Source organism: Mycteria americana, chromosome 3, assembly GCF_035582795.1.
Source record: "Mycteria americana isolate JAX WOST 10 ecotype Jacksonville Zoo and Gardens chromosome 3, USCA_MyAme_1.0, whole genome shotgun sequence".
Lineage (NCBI taxonomy): Eukaryota > Metazoa > Chordata > Aves > Ciconiiformes > Ciconiidae > Mycteria > Mycteria americana.
Window position 1 is genome coordinate 127,830,833 of NC_134367.1, and position 16,723 is coordinate 127,847,555.

The 16,723-nt window shown below is 46.9% G+C and overlaps 1 protein-coding gene across 4 annotated transcripts in view; it reads right to left on the minus strand.

The window, feature by feature from the left end:
- The window catches only part of BMP2 (bone morphogenetic protein 2), a 103,560-nt gene that overhangs the window by 17,653 nt on the left and 69,184 nt on the right, over positions 1–16,723 (minus strand). For all 4 annotated transcript variants that reach the window (XR_012774941.1, XR_012774942.1, XR_012774943.1 and 1 more), the window contains exon 4: positions 8,304–8,438. Coding sequence is in view for 1 of the 4 variants with exons in the window: in XM_075496934.1 (XP_075353049.1) it covers positions 8,304–8,438 (135 nt within the window). In the remaining 3 variants the exon portion in view is untranslated. The remainder of the gene's footprint in view (positions 1–8,303; positions 8,439–16,723) is intronic.

Below are 16,723 nucleotides of genomic sequence, written 5' to 3' on the forward strand. Positions count from 1 at the left end.
TGACGTACAACAGGATTGGCATAGGCATGGGCACAGAAAGATGCAGGAGGGTCTCTCCGTATCTGCATGCCTTTGCTCAAACCCATTCTTCAGGGTTTGTTGCTTTGGCAGTGGTAGCAGAAGGCATGTTGGACCCAAGTTTGGTTGCTACAGTGGAAAACGTGCTGATAGGTGGGTATGTTTGTACAGAAAACGTTGATAAGACAGGAAAAGTGATATTGTTGTCAGAAACAACAGCCAGAAGTTTTAGATGTTCTGCTTCAAAAAAGTGTATTTAAGGAAAACGGATCCTTTGGCAAAACAGAGCCTTTCATCCAGCAAAAGATTTAGATGGAAAAATTTGTAATGAGCTCTGTAGATTAGCAGCCCAGCAAAATCCCAAGACACCTGAAGTGTAATTACTGATACTGGAAATGGTTGCTTTTCGCCATTCAGGATTAAGGAGAGATAACACAGCACCTCTGTATGCAACGGAAAGATGGGTAAAGAGATTGTCAGGGGAGCCTGCGAGTAGTTTCACCTGCAAAAAAGGCAATACGTGAATAAATATCCAGAAAGGCTCTGTGCAGTAACTTGCCAAATTAAGAGGGAAATGGTATCTCTCACAAAGTCAAGGAAGGACTGTGGTTAAGGGATGAGAGTCAGAAACCCAGCATTCAAAAACTGCTAGTTCTCACAAAGCCTGCACTTATATGTATTCAATCCAGGAAACTGGTTAGTGGGATGTGAAACTACCATATGTTTTTGCAGATGCTACAAGTATGTGTGCTTTCCTTATGTATATATGCTTTATACCCACTTTCGAAAATGGGTCAAAGCCTTCCAGTGCTCCAGGAGGAAAACTCTTGAGAATTTACAGATCTGAGATGCTGTGATTAATGTTTCTGGACAGCAATTTCACTTTCCCCTATTGAGGCTTGGAAAAACAGAGGAGAGTGCAACAGGAGATCCACACCAAAGATCGAGGCAGACACATCTGCCTGGCTGTCAGATTTCACGCCAACAAATTGGAAGAAAATTAAAAAACCCAGGCCAGATCTGGTCCTTGCTCTGGGATTGCAGAGAGGTCTGAAAGGCTCCTACACAGGTATTTATGCTTGGCATGAAACCGCCATGGAAACTCCTGTGTTTCTCTCTCGGCTTTTGCCGTCCCTTTAATAGAAATATGTCAAGCAAAATGAAGGAATGAGATCTTCTTGTTAAAACAGTCTTGAGCCTGTATCACTTCAGTTAAGAGGAGGTGGCAATGTCCACCTCTGCCCACCGCAGCTCACCAGCTGCCCTTCCAAACGCTTCAAATTGCAGCCTCACAGCTTAAATCAGCAGTCCTGCAAGTGTGGGAGACAGGGGACCATAAATGCCCCAAAGTAGGTTTTTTCTCCAAAGCCCTGAGGAGATTTGCACCCTGAGATACCATCCTTCTGTCAAGCACGGAGGATGAGATACCTTCATCATCATGTTGCTCTTAATTTTAATTTCCAGTACAAATAGCCCCAAACCACTGTGGAGTGGGGGCAATATGACACTGCCAGATGATTACACATTGCCTCTTAATACAAAGCCAATTGCGTTTATACTCCATTACTCAGTTCCAAATTACAAGCCTTATCTCACAGGAAGCTTGGGATGGCTCTATAGTTTCAGAAACCTCACGGTAAAAGGGTCAGTTTTTAAATATAGTATTTTCCAGAAAGACTCTTAAAAATATAGCGCTGTTCAAATCCTCTGCTTCCTTTAATGCTATTTTCAGGTTGGTTTTTTTTTCAAATTAAACATTAGGCTTAGCAACATGCATGAGATGTTAGATTAAAGGGACAAGGAAGGCTTGGGTTTCCCGTGTCCGTCCAGAAATAGCTATTCCCTGGGTGGGCCAGGTGAAGGCGAGCAAGGTTATTGTCACACGACTTCCCCCAGCTTTCTGGGTGGGGGAGAGAGAGAGAGAGATGTCTGGCTGCTTTCAGAAAAGTCTGGCCAGAAGCATCGGGCCACATCCTTTGTTGGAGGTAAATCAACATCGTCTGAGTGGCACTTCTGGAACCATGACTATTTTCATCAGGATCAGGCCTTTTACATATGGTGAGGAAGTGGTAAAGATCACAAAGGGAGGGGAAGATATACATGCATGGCAATAATTGCAAAAAGCGATGGGGTTTTCCTATGTAGGTGGTGTCATTTTCTCTAAAGAATTAAAGCGTGGCTTTCCCAGCACTCTTTCCCTTTAAGGAGACATGCTGAGCAGCGCGTCCTGATAAGACAGCAAGCCCAGATGCCCAGAGGAAGAACAGTGTTGTTGTGAAGACACAGGCCCAAAAGGCAAAATGTCTGGATTTTATTTGCAGCTCTGCCACAAACTTCCTGGATGATCATAGCCAAGTTAACCAGGTCCGTTTTTTTCAAGCGGCGTCTGTGGCCTTTCTGCATATGCATGAAGCGTACATTCACCGTTCAGGGCTTTGCGCAAAAGTCCAAGAAATGCAAAGCTGCAAAGAAACGCTGCCGCCTACGCGCTGCCCTGGTTTCCCCAGGCGAAGGGTGATGATCTAGTGAAGCTGCTGGATCCCTGCCAGCAGGGATTCGGATCCAGAAACAGGCAAGAGCATCAGAGCAGCTGTGCTGCTCCGGGTCAAAGCCCACCTTGCCCGATGGCCTGTTGCTGGCAGACGGCGGAAGTAGGCCCCTGGGGAGGAAAGCGAAATCAGGGTGAGCGGAGCTGGACGCATCCACGCTGTGCTTTCCCAGCCTCTAACCATTCAAGGCACGGGGACTTCCAGAGCTAGGAGTGGTTCGTATGAATTTAGCAACCCTCAAAGGATTTCTAAACCTGGGAGCATGAGTAGTCCAGGACAAGCTCTCAGGGCACCTTGGGATTTTTAGCTTCCTTGGAGCAGGACTCATTTCTTCAGCTCTGCATCAGACTTACTGGGTCACACGGGGCTTTTGTAGCTGCTACAAAGGACAGCCTTCCCATCGCTGTGTCAGCTCCCTGCCTCTCACAAGGAAGTGATGCCGCCTGCCAGGGAGTTGAGGCTAAATACACTGATGTTTCCTTGTGCCTTGGAAGGGAAGAGAAGCCTAGAAAGAATTATTGTTGTGATATATAGGAGCTTTGCCAGTACAATGCCCTGTAATAACAGCTACTCTTCCTTCAGGTCATTAAATTACCAGTTTTTTAGTACTCTTGCTCATGACAAGTAGATCTTGAGTTTAAAGAGATGCTTTCCTTCTCTTTCCTTTTTCCTGACTTACTAAATTTGGAGATTTTCTTTCTTTAAGGCAGTGTATCCAAATATCCCCGTTTTAAATTGTCATCTCCCAGGTCTTTCCTCAAAGGAGCCATAAGGCTGTAACCAGACAACCAACGCGTTTGTGCCCTGTTTCCCTGGCTCAGTGAGAACTGAAGCATGAGGAAATACTCTGAGGGGCACTACAGATGATGAAACTGGATTTAGAATAAAGAAAGGTCTGTCTGCTCTCAGAGACAGTCTCGCATCTGCTTTGCCCACACCCCATGAGCAAGCTACGCCCTGGAAGCTACAGAGCTGAGTTAGAGTGGTGGTGGGTGAAAGCTGGTGGCTTTCACCCCAGTTTGTGGTGGGGTTCACACATCTGGGCTCAGGGCAGTGTTAACGTGGCTACACAGCTTCCGTCTGGAGATGGCTTTTGTCCAGTTGGCTGAGAAGGGGGCTGGATTGACAGGCAGCTGTTTGCGTCGGCCAGTGTAGACATGCCCAAATTCTCCCGATGTGCTACTGGAGGGTACTCAGATATTACAGTGATGAGGGCAGTCTGAGAACCTGTTTAGACCAGAATATGGGTTTCAGTGGCAGTTTTCTGGCTGATTAATTGGGTGACTTTGTGCAAGTCTCAACTTGCTGTTGCCCTATCCAATAAATGGGAATAGCAGCATTTGCCTCCCTTCGTAAAACACTTTGAGGTCTACGGGTAATCCTCCTCCTTTTTCCCACCCATGATGATGGGACCAAGTGGAATCTTACGACACATTGAGTTTCTGTGGTCTAGCGTTTGCCAAGCATTTGAAAATGACTCTTCGGCTTGAGTTTACAATGTCTGTGATTGCCACGTGGTTTCTCATGGAAGCTCCTAGTTGAAATCAGGTCACTATACAACTGAAAATGCATGGGATTAAGAGAGAAACTGAAGCAGTCATCAGGACCATACAGACCCATGATGACCTAAGTGTCCTGCCTGGGGCACCCTGCAAGCAGTAACCACGCACATCAATAATCTCGTCAATAACCTACGACATTTAAGAGTGGAAAACTCTAAACAAGAGAAGATTCCTCTTGACCACCATAGTGCTCTCTCCATTACCCAATAAGCTGTGCGTGCAGTAGACAGAGCTAGAGAAATACATCTCCATTGGGCACCCGGAGATGTTCTCACAGCATAATGTTCAACATTTTGAATTCAAGGACCGTGTGCTGCTGTGGACAACTGATATTTTAGGACACAGTTTCTTTTTTCCCTGTATTTTCCTTGGCCAGGGATGTTTTCTCCTACTCTGGATGTAAGCCCATTCTGAGATCTCATCCCTAGCAGGTACCAAAGGGGTGTGTTACTGAGGTTATGCTCTTTTTTACAGTGATCTGCAAGAAAACCTAAATCATTGCAAATAAACCTTACAAGTGACTTGGGAATTGGAGAAGAGAGTAAATAGTTAAGAAAACAGGTCACTGATATACAGAGACCTTCCCAAAGCACATTGCAAGGCAGTATGAGCCTTGAAGAGCCAGGAAACCAGCAGAGATTTGTATCGGGCAGCGTGATCTAATGAGCTTACAGAAGCGAGGCTAAGGGATGGCTTGATCACAATCTCTAAGTACAAGAGGAAGAGAAATGTGGAAATGAGGCAGATGTATACAGAAATCTGATGGCTGAAACTTAAAGCTGAACATTTTTTACTTTTTGTGGGGAGGGGGAACAGGAGCAGTAGGTAACTTCAGAATAATGCTCCAAGGCTTCTGTAATAGCTCCTGTAGTCCCCGAGTGGCTGGGGGGCAGGTGTTTAAAAAGATAAGCTGTAGGTCTAAGAGGAATGAACTGGAGGCTTGATCTAAGAGGCTTGATCTAAGAGGAATGAACTGGTGGCAAAGGTCTGATGGCCTTTGCCACATGAGGTACCAGATTATGCGGTCTTCCTGACTCCTACAGTTTGTGAGCCAGTGTTTTGGATGTCTTTGGCCACAGTAACGTAAAAGACAACTCCCTCTTCACCTCTTGCCAAACACTGAAAAGAATTAGTGAGGGTAAAAGCACTTGGGAGGGAATAGTGTTTTAAGACTCCCTCAACTCCAAATAGCACGAGCTATTTGGGGTAGCTTGAGCTACCTCTTTTCTTGTTCTTTGCCCGTACTGTATCATTACAGGATGACAACATCAGGCTTACCTGCTAGCATTTCTCCCTTTAAACCAGAAAAAAACCAAGTAACATAACAAGAGCTCATCAGTGAGCGCAAATAAAAGGCTGCTCTATATGCTGCTGCAATTTCCCGGAGCAGCACTTGGGGTCTGCTCCTTGGACCAGGGGTGTGAGGGACTCAGCACCTGGCTGGACTGGACCCAGTGGCTGTGTATTTCATGAGTCCTATCAGATATGATCTGTCCATACACAAGCCATGTTTTACTTATAAAGTAAATTGCATTACATGGGCTATAATGTACATTTTCAAAGGGGACCCACCTTAAAAACATTTTGTTTAATAAAATAACTTAATTAGAAGAGAGCTTCTGGCTGATGTGGTTGAGGCTGTGATAATTTTTCCTTCTCAAATCATTTTCTCTGTTTATTATACTTAATTATAGTGTAATTATGTATCCATCCTCTAGGCAAATTATGCAATCAGAAAATGTGAGTGGTTCATTTGCCACTGCTGTTGGGACCAGTGTTTACATCCCTAGTATAAAATATGAGCATCATTTCTATTATTTATAGTATATACGTATATACATATATATAAAAGATGTTTCACACAGAATGAAGAATCGGTGTAAATATTTTATTGGCCGTCCTTTTTGCATCATCCACCTAAATCATTTGTGGCCTGCTAATAATGAAACCATCCAAAGCTCAGATAGGTAAAAATCTTTACACCCTACCATGAGTTTTCTCCAAGACAAAAGATACGCAGCCGAGGAACATGCAAGTTCCACAATTTAGCTTTAATTTTGGCGGGAGGATTATTATTACTTTTAAGAGCTTTTTTTGCATTTCACTTTCTAATATTCTGGCCAGAATTTCTTAGCACAACGAGAGAGAAAGGAACCCCACGATATTCGGTTACAGGATAGATTTGTAGATTTGTGTTCAAGTCATGGGTTCAGACTCATCTTTTTTCTCCCATGTGCTTCCTGAACCTTCTAGGCACGGCAGCACTGACTTTTACAGGCTAGGCTATTCTCCCTCTTGTTTTTCTTGATGGGAGTTGACAGATTGTGTTTGAACATAGTGAAAGATGAAGCCAAGTGTCCAACTCTTGAAAACCCTTTTGAGATTGATGTTTTCTCCTGCTTTGGCCAGCTCTCAGCATGAATACAAACCGGATTCCCACTTGGCAATTTCAGCTTCTCTTCATGCGCTTTTTTTGCAGAGATGAGGCCACTCGCACCAACAGAGCAGGCAGGGAAGAAAACGCATCTGTTGGTGAAGCTCAGCCCAGCTCTGTTGGCATCAAGCTCCCGTGTTTATTAGAGCTGGCAAAGAGGTGAGCCATCCATGCAAAATGGCAAGCCTACCTAACTGTCACCTGGCCAGCCCCGCAGCTGATGGAAATCTGGATAACTATTTGATCTACCCCGTTTTCCCCCCGCTGGGGAGCTGGCCCTGCCTTTCACAGTGTCGCTCATCTGCATAGACTCTCCACGAGTGTCTTGCAAACACGCCTTTGCAGGAAATAAAAGGCCTCAACGTGGTCTAGCTTCCACCTCGTTCCCTGCAGGCGAGCTAGTATTTTTATGAAGAGCCAACGTTTCTCAGCCACGTAGGCAAAATTGAATTTTGCCACACCGCAGCTGAAGGGCCAGGACTTGCCTGGGGAGCGGAGCGGTGGGGAGGTTGGGGTAGAGCTGGGGTGGCACAGCTGGGTGGGGAGAGCCAGGAATGTGGGACCTGGGGAGGGGGGCAATGGAAGAGCCAGGAGCGGTGGTCCCCCAGATGGAGTTAGCAACCCAGGGAAGGAGAAATAAGACAATTCCTGATCATTCTCACCAGCCCTGCAGCTCCCCCATGCAGACAGCGGCCTCAAACAGCCTTTCCCTCTCCCCACCCTCAAAACGCAACCACTGCCCCATTCCTCCCTCTCCCCGAGAAGAGAGCTGTCAGTTGTGGTCTCTGAGGGAAAGGCGCTACCCAGCCAGCCTGGGATAAAGCTATGGAGCAGAGAATCAAAGCCCAGATCCAGGCAGATACTTTGTGGTAACCTAAGATCCAATAAAAATCCGGGGAAATTTTTCAAAGGAGCCAGCAAATACTCCCAAGTAGGTGCTGTTGCTCCATCCTGACCTGCTGACCCACTGGGGAGGCTGCGCGTTCGTTTACACGCGCAGGTAGGCCAAAACAGGGTGGAAATAGCCAAGCCGCTGGTTTGCAGCGTTGGCTGTAAAGACCTCGCACGCAGCAGATAGGGCGAGATGTGCCAACAGCCCCAAGTCTGCAAGCACACAGTAGCTCCACGGAGTACTGAAGGACCACAAGACCAGGCACTGACTCAGTCCACGGCAAGCAGGCATCTCCCCAGAGTGGGATGAGATGGGAGTAGTAGCTATGTAAGATGTTTTTGTTTTTTCCTGATGTTATCCCCGTTTTCCCAGGTCCCAGCTTCAGACAGCCGTCTGCCATCCGCTTTGGCCAGACACCGAGACGCTAGCAATTGGCTGGCGTCACTGTCATGAGCAAAGGTACGGGGCTATGAATTGTCTGAACCTTGTCAGCCTTTTCCCGCGGTGATTTTGCATGGTGTGAAATAGGTTGGGACTCAGCGAATGGTGCTCTGGCTGATCGGCCCGCTGCCAGAGGAGGATTTGTCCATTATAGTCTCACTTGCTTTTTGGGTGTGGCCTGAAAGGGAGGGTTTGAGCCAATATTTGTTGGGGTTTTTCCACACTTTGTTATGAAACCCTTGGTTTTCTCATGCCTCGATTTTTGGAGTCTATGCCTTAAAAAGCAATATGACAAGCGCCTAGATCCAAGGTAACGCTTTCCACCTGTTGGTTTGTAAATGCTAAGAAAAAAAAAAATGCTGTAGTTAACTATATTTGAGTGATGGGGAAGCTGTGACGCGATTTACCTGAGGGCAGGCAGTAGTCTGAAGCAGGGGCTTGGAGCAGGAGTCAGACTGCCAAGTCCCTGAGCAGCGTGCCAGGCGCAAGCAGGGCTCCTCCATCCCTTCTGTCCTTTCCTGGGTTTGTTTCCCCTTGCGCTCCTAGGGAAAAATGAAAGAGAGGAAAATTAAATGCGGATTATAAGCTCCAGTATCTGTGCTAGCGGAGTCTGCAGCCAAGTGAAAGGTGGCTGAATTCGGTCCAGTATTGGCTGCTGATTCTTAAACAACTTCTTGTCACAGAGTGAACTGCTTCAGAAACCGGCCCGAGAGCTGATAGCCCACAGCTCTGAGTGAAAACAAGGGCCACCGTTCCTAATCTGAGATTTAATCAGTTGAATTTCAGTTACCAAAAAGCCACAAGGGAAGCCTGACATATTTTTATATCTTGCACTAGTCCAGTGAAAGCTGCATCCAACAGAAGACAGAAATTATATGTGGGTATGAGATCTGTGTGATACCCTTTTAAAAGCCTTCGGATGATCACATAACGCACAAACTAAAGCCATGAGTGGCTCAGTTATTTTATGTACAGAACAACGCCGTTATCAGTGAAATTAAGTCCGTGCATCCCGCCTGTCGGTGGGTTTGCACAATGGGCATGAAGGGGGCCAGTCTAGCAAGGCTTATAAGAGAAATTTTCATTTCTGTACGTGCTCTTAATAGGTGTTAACGCTGCGTGGAGGAGCTCTGCTCGTGGACTAGGACTCTTGTGCGAAATAATTGTAGAGTCATGAAGCGGAGAAAATATTCTCATCCCCACCCTCAGGATGGGTATGTCTGTGCTGCAAACAAACCCGAGATAGAGATGGCTTCCAGCCAGCCGGCGTGGGGCAGCGGAGGCTCCCTGGGAAGCCTCAGCCCCAGAAATCTGGCCGAGCGCTGCTTCGGCACACGCTGAGCTTCACGCTCCCGGGGGAGCATTGCACCGATATCTGAACTGTCATTAAGTTAAAGCCAGCAGAAGTAGCTTTCCACTCACGCCTTCAGTTTTCATGTCAACGTGCCGTAATGACACGAGGCAGCAGATGGATGCAGACCGGGAGGAATATTTGGACATATTAGGCAATGGGAGTTGGTTCATTTTGCTCACACACACCCCCCCCCACCCTTACTCCAGTGGAGAGATCACGAGTCAGTGTCCACGGCTACAAAGGACCAAACTGAAAGCTTCTCCTAAGTGAGAAGCAAAATGGGCTTTGCCCAGGTTTATTGAACATTTTATTTAAACCACCGCCTCCTGTCCCAGTTTGCAGAACCTAAACCCTGCTGTTATAAATTACTGCTCCAATTCTGGTTGGGTTCAGTCTTTCTGCTCCCTCTCAGAGACAGAGCTGACACCTTTCACCTCTGGGGAAGGGTTGAAGGACAGGCATCCAGCTGAAATCCCATGTTACCAGCTAGAAGTAAAACATGCCTTTCAATCAGCTATGGGACGTGTTTCCCAAATGCTCTGGTGTCTCCGGTCCCCTCTACTTTGTCTGTGAAACTATTACTTTGCATAATAGAAGGGAGAGACACTCCGACCATCTGGTAGGCAACGCCATGTATAATTTAGGTTGCTTCACTCACTCTCCCATCAACAACAGAAACGTAGCTTCCTTCTTGTTTCCCTTGATCTCTTAGAGGCCCTTTGCTAGAAATGCGAGGCCAAAAGCAGCTGTGGGGGGAGTAAACTGTATCCTGAACTGGGCTGCAGAGCTTTGAGGGACGCCTCTGCTTGTGGGTGAGACTCCTTTACAAGCCAGCTCCTTTCCCGATTCTGCGTGAGCAAAGGGATAAAGAACTCGCTACATCCCAGTCAGGAGAGGACAGCTGGTATCATCACATATGCAAATGCCCCTTTCCCCTCCAGGGGAACCTGGTTGCCCTCCAGCAAAGCACGGGGACTGGGATCACATCATCTGGGCACTGAACTCTGGGGAATCGCCGCCAAGGTCAATGTCACCGCAGTCAGCCCCCCACGTGCATCCAACGGCGCGACTGTGAGGGAGGTGGACGAGTCCGCTTGTGTCCAGCGTGGAGAGAGCTCCTGGGGCCGGCACAGGAGCTACATCATCCCCCAGGGACCCCTCATCTTGGGGAGCAAGCCGCCTTCTCCTCCCCACCGGTGGTCCTCTTAGAAACCTGCACCAGGGAAACTACCATTTGTTGCTATTCCTCTATGTCAAGACGAATATCTCAGGCCTATCCAGACCCGCACTCCTGTTTAGCCGCTCTTGGCGAGCACAGTCAGGTGGTTAAGGCCCTGATGCTGAAGTTTATGGCTTAAATCAATGGGATTATTCATGAGTTCCGAGATAACCATGTGCTTTTATACTTGGCTGGAAGGGCGTCTAAAGCTGACAGCTGGGAGTCAAAAGCTCTGAGTCACCAGGTCCCTCCTCTCCTTCCTGTGTGACCAGTCTACCAGTGTCTGCTTCCTTGCCTGCCGCATAAGGAGGGTGACAGTTGCTTTTATCTGATGGTTACTTTCAAATGGCCCTAAAGGCCCCTTCTGGTCTGATGAAAATTCAGTAGAAGCTGGACTAGCGTGGAAAAGAGAGGAGGACATTTAACTAATGAAAGCGCTGGAGCTCAGGAAGGCAATTACATCCTTTCTTCCTCCCCACGTTCCCACACAGGTTAATTGGCGATTGCTGCAAAATCTTCTACGGGCAGAGAGGAGTGGGAGGCCAAGCAAAGGCTGAGACGAGTCCCTCCGAGCCGGTGGAAGGCTCATGTGGGGTGGTGGTTTGGGTGCCCAGTGCAGCAGATCGTTATGCTAGCAGGTTCCCAGCAGTGGTTACACCTTAAAAGAGGCCCCGTTCAATTAAAAACCGTGACCTTGATTCTGCAAACCTCTTCTTCATGTATGTGGTTTGTGAAACAAAAACATGCACAAAAACTAGAGAGAAAGAAAGAGACAAAACAAGGGCCAATTGCATATATTTTACGCCCCAATATACAGTAAGTCCCCAGGGAAGTGACTTTCCACATTTGGCACGTCCAGCTCTGAATAAAAGATGATTTTAAATGTAGACTCCGTCGATTCCCCTACTGTTCCTTTCCGGTGCCAGCCAGCACTGCTCTGGGATCTCTCCCCTGGGCCTGGGCGCAGCAGGCAGGGCAGCATTGGCTCGCGGCACGCAGTCAGTGCTGAGTTTTAGGAGAGAGGTGCTGCCCGGGGTGCAAAAGGCTGAATGGATCGACGGCTGACGAGCGGCACCTTTGCTTGGTTGAGTTGTCCCTTCGGCACCGTTCCCGGCAGGAGAAGTTGCTCTCGCAAGCCTGCTTCAGTGCACCCGCGTTTTGGGGGGGAAGCTAGAAGACTTTTGGCTAGAAGACTAGCCTTTAAGACAGGCTAGTCTACACCTCCCTGTTGGCTAACAAGTTGAATAGGATCATCTGCTTGGATAGTGTGAGAAACCCCGTGCAGCGCAGTGTACAGCTGCTCTCGCCGTGTGAATATGCAGGCTGAAACCCTGCAGAGGAACTCTGGGTGTCCTCCCAGCTGCCCTGTGCTTTTGCAGGCATTTGTAAATACAATTGCTCTCACTTTCCATTGATAGAAATCAAAAAGCAATTAAGAATCAAGCTCTTCAAATTGATAGGTCTCCTGAATTTGAAACATTTTTCATTCTTTGGCTGGTATCGCTGCCTAGATTAGATTATTTTTTTAAAGGGAAGATTAAACTAAACAGTATTTATGGTTTAATTATTTGAATGACTAAGAAGCTCCAGCTTTATTTTAACTTCACAGAGGACCGGGAGATGTTTCTAATGATATGTTTTACTCGCATAGCATCTTTCATCCGAGGATCTCAAACTGCATTTCAAATAATTAAATAATCCTTGTACCTCTCCATGAGACAGTTATTATCTCTGATATTACTGATGGGTAAACAAAGGCACAAAGACGTCAAGGCACAAACAGTTTTCCAAATATTAATTAACTAATTCTCGCACCACTCCGTGAGACTGTTACTATCTCTGCTCTTACCAATGGGTAAACTAAGGCACAAATATGCAAGCAACTCGCCCGAGGCCATGCAGGTGAGTCAGTAGCAGAGCTGAGAATAGCGTATGACCAGTCTAGGTCTTAGCTAATTGTTTCTAGTAAGTACTCCTGACAACGGGCAATGCAAGCCCCTGCGTGAAGCACAGCTGAAACCAGCTGGGTTTCTGAAAAGATTTCCTTCAGTCTGTCTTCACCTATTGGAGATGACATTTGCCCACGTTAATTTGCAGCTTCTTTTGAACTCGTCGTGACTGGCGGAAGCCAATGTAACTATGATGAGACATGGTTGGTTTAAAGTATCTGGGGAGTTTTGAGATACTCCGGTGACGGTGGCTGTCCAGCAGTATGCAATTTTTTCTAGAGTTTATCCCTGTACCCATCCTGTGCGGCATTCTCAGGCCAGGATTGCCCCAGGCTTGGCCAGGCACAGGGTGCCACACACAGAGAGCGATGCCGACGCTCCTCTCTCCTCCGTCCAAGCCTGCAGCCCTGGAGCGAGCACATGCCCCAGGGCAGCAGCGTGAGAGCGGGGCTGGCCCCAGGCGTGCTGACATGAGCTGCTGTAAGCATGCGTGTACTCCCCTCGTTTACCCGCCTTCCTCCTTTGGGACGTGACAGGGTGTTATTTTTAAGGGTCCGTGCAAGAGGTCTCTGGAGGAACGTGGAGACCCTGCAGGCCAGGGCCCCTCACCAGCCCAAACCACCTTGCCTCCCTGCACAGTCCATCAGCTCAGACTTCAGCGTGCGTTTATCCCGTGGAGCAAGGGCTTTCTGTCCTCCCCATGTGGAAGGGAAAAAGCGAAGACCCTGAAGGCATTCTCTGCCCTGGGGAAAGGTCTCCCCTTTCCATCCAGCTGTAGCGATTCTCCACGCAGGCACCTGAACCCTCACCACGCGCACATCCCAGCTGTGCTATTTCAAACATGGGCTTGGCCTCATCAAATGCAGTCTCATTTCCACATGAAAGGGCTGGAGGAATATGAAGCCAGCTCATCTGTATTGATAAGAATTTGGCATTACTTTCCCCCAATTATCTAAGCTTTCTGTGTACATTAATCACAACGCAAAATCCGGGAGGGGGGAACGTGTCTTCTCAGCTGTGTTCCCCGAGCTCAGGCAACAATCCGGCGGTGTTTTTTTGTGGGGTTTTGTTTTGGTTGGTTGGGTGTTGTGTTGGTTTTTTTTTTTTTTTCCTAAACTTCCTTTTTCCAGTTCCACTCTGCTAGAGTCTGATTGTCCCTCCCCTCTGCAATTTGGATGCCTCACTCTTCTTGCTACAGCTCTGATGCAAGCGCTCTGCTGCCCTGTTTGCCAAACCTGGCATGAGCACCCGCTGCTAGTCTAGACACCAGTCTAACTGTAGCGCTAATGCTAGGGTTTAACAGACTGATCTCGGCATTTGTCATAGCTCTGCCCACGGTCATCGCTTTGATCTTTATCCTTGAAAACCACAGTCATTGACAAAGGTAAAATGAATTTCTGTCTTTGAAAGACTTTGATGGCATTCCCTTGTTTTGTTGTGTGTTTTTTTTTCTCCTCTGCCTTGCTCTTCCAGCTGAACTTCATCATAAAGCTTCTGATTACAGCTGCAGCTCCAGGACCAGATAGAGTTCATGCTTTCTTGCTTTCTACCGTACGGCTGTTTAAAAATCTAAGGGGGAAACCCTGGGACACTTCTTCTGAGACAAACTGCCAGTGAGCGTAATGTAAACTTTAATGGGAATCGGAGACAGAGAGCCCTCAGGATTTGGTCTTGTACCTTCTTAAAAAAACCAAAACAAAACAAAATCATCTTGAATAGGGCCAAGTGCCAAAAGCAGGAGAGAATGAGAACTATTTGGTATTAGATTTCTAGTTTGAAATCTGCAGTCTGCCAAGTACTACTATTTGCCTTCATGTAGTACCTAGAGGTTGAGCTGAGACAAGGGCCTTCTATTAGACATTGTATAGACACGTTGTAAGAGATTGCCTCTGCCTGGAGGTGTTCATAATTTAAATAAACATGATGAGCAAATCAAGTGTTACTAGCTCCATCTTCTAGATGGGGAAGTGAAGGCGGGGAGCGTATGCACCTTGTCCAAGGTCACACAGGGGACCTGAATTCATTGTAGGGCTCCAGGTTGCCTTCACGGCGGTGGTAAGGTCGTCTTTGCTGGTGAGCTGTTGGCTCCAAAAGTGATGGCTGGGCCACCAGCACGCAGGTAGATAGCGGTGCCTCTTGTTTGCAACGATTTATGATGCTTTGCGCTGCTTTGAGTTGCAGGGTTTGGCTCACTGAGGGGGAGTGCTACAGATCTCTTAGCAGCTCAGCCTCCGCTAGAGAAAAAGTCAGTAGCTTTTCAGCCAGACTTTTGGTTTTTTCACAAGCTTATAAACACCAATTTTGAGATGTCTTATCCCTTTGAATTTACTGTAGGATGCGATCTACATGAGGGACCGTGAGCGAGGTACTTCCACCAACCTTGATGAATTTCAATGAAAACAGAAGCGGGGGGGTCCTTCCACTGGGCCCGGAATAAGAGCAGGAATTTAAAGCGCTTGAGTTTAACATCGTGCACAGTGTAAAAGTAAATAAACTGAATAGGGGAGGCTTTGATTACGGGATATACACAGTGTGTCCTTTGGACATCTGTAAAAATCTTCCAAGGACTGGGGGTGAAATCCAGGTTCGTTGAAGTCAATGGGATTTTTGCCACGGATGGCCGTGGGGCCAAGCTCTCTCCCTAAGCGCTTGCACGGGACTCAGCAGCTGCCGGAGTGGAGGGCAGTACACCAGTGAATTACAACAGCTCAGGGAGGAGAAGTCCAGAGGACTTACTGATGGTAGCAACTCTGAAAGCGCCAACAGTGATGTCCCGTCCCAAAGCCCATCCAGAACGGCGTTGGGTTTATCCAGCTCCAAGCTAGGAGAGGCCGTTTGTCTAAATGGGTTTTGTTAAACAAACAAACCAACAAATCTGCCTTCAAAGCGACTGGCTCAAAACTGGAGCTGGCTGAAAATTTTCCTGTTGTCATATATAAATATCACATAAACACATATACACACATGCGTAGTTGGCAACTGGAAAACTTTGGCTATAGGTAGTATGTATATTTTAGATAGAAAGATGTCTATGTTTTATGTGTATATACTCACATAGATATATATTCCCAACATCCATAAAACTGTATTTTCCTGGTTTTTCCAACCACTTCACCAGCTGATTCACAGATGCCAAATGCTGACACAATATGTTAAATAGAAATGTTGACAGTTTCCCATGGAGAGTTTTCTGCAGTCTCGGAGAAGCTCTACTCAACATTTCTTTTGAGATTCCAAGGAATTTGATTAACATTGTGCTGTTGCCCATTCCTGACTATTCTGACTTCAGCCGGGACTGGAGGAGCACTTGATGAGTAAGGCTCTTTTGTTATTTACAGCCTCATCAAAACAATGAAGTAGCAGGAATCTCCTTCGAGAGCAATGTATCACAGCATTTTTCAAGACAATTTCCAAATCAAAGATGACTTCCAAGGAACAGCAAGGGTGTAATCCTGGAGCCAACCAAGCCAATGGCAAAAATCCCAATTTTTGCGTGATACTCTTAATGGAGCCTCTGAAATTTTGGAGCTTCATATGTTACGGCTAAAAGGTCCTGTCCAAATTCAGCGTCTGTGTGCCTTACAGAGGCATGACCCTAAAAAGAAGTGATGAAAAATGTCTATTTTAAAAACAAATATCCCTGTTTATAATGATACCAAAGGGAAAATGAAGAATTCAGTACTTAATACTGACACCTGCCACTTACAAAATCTCTCCACCACTAGAAACAAATATCTGTGAGAGTTTGGAAAATTTTGGTCACTCATTTTTTCCTCCTTTGCTTCCATTCCACTCAGTGGTACATCTGTCCAGTAACAGCACTGACATTGCTAAATGTCATGAAGTGAAGTTGAAGTTTCTTCATGTACTAGTTCCAGGTATGTACTAGTTTCTCCATGTACTAGGTGAGATGGCAACAGGAACAGCTATAATTCCTACCAAGACAAGACAAAAGAAGTATTTGCCGATGCTTTTGGATATAGTTGTTTGGTCCCAGGCACAGAGATTAGTTAGAGCACCCATAAATATCACTGTCATTGAACTCTGATTTCCAAGTTCTGTGCTCCAAATGCCCACCGGCTGTGAAAACCCATCCGAACTCTGGCCGCTGGGCTATAAACTTCTGGGCTTTGCTCAGTTCTTGGCGCAATGACCGGGGGTCCCCGCCAGTGCCATCGGGAGAGCGTTTCAGGAGGAGAAGCAAGAGGCACGTCCCATACGGTGGATCACCCAGTAGGAAAATGCCCCCATTGTAAATCATATGGCGCAGGTGACCCCCTCGAGCTTCATTCCCGTTGTCACAGC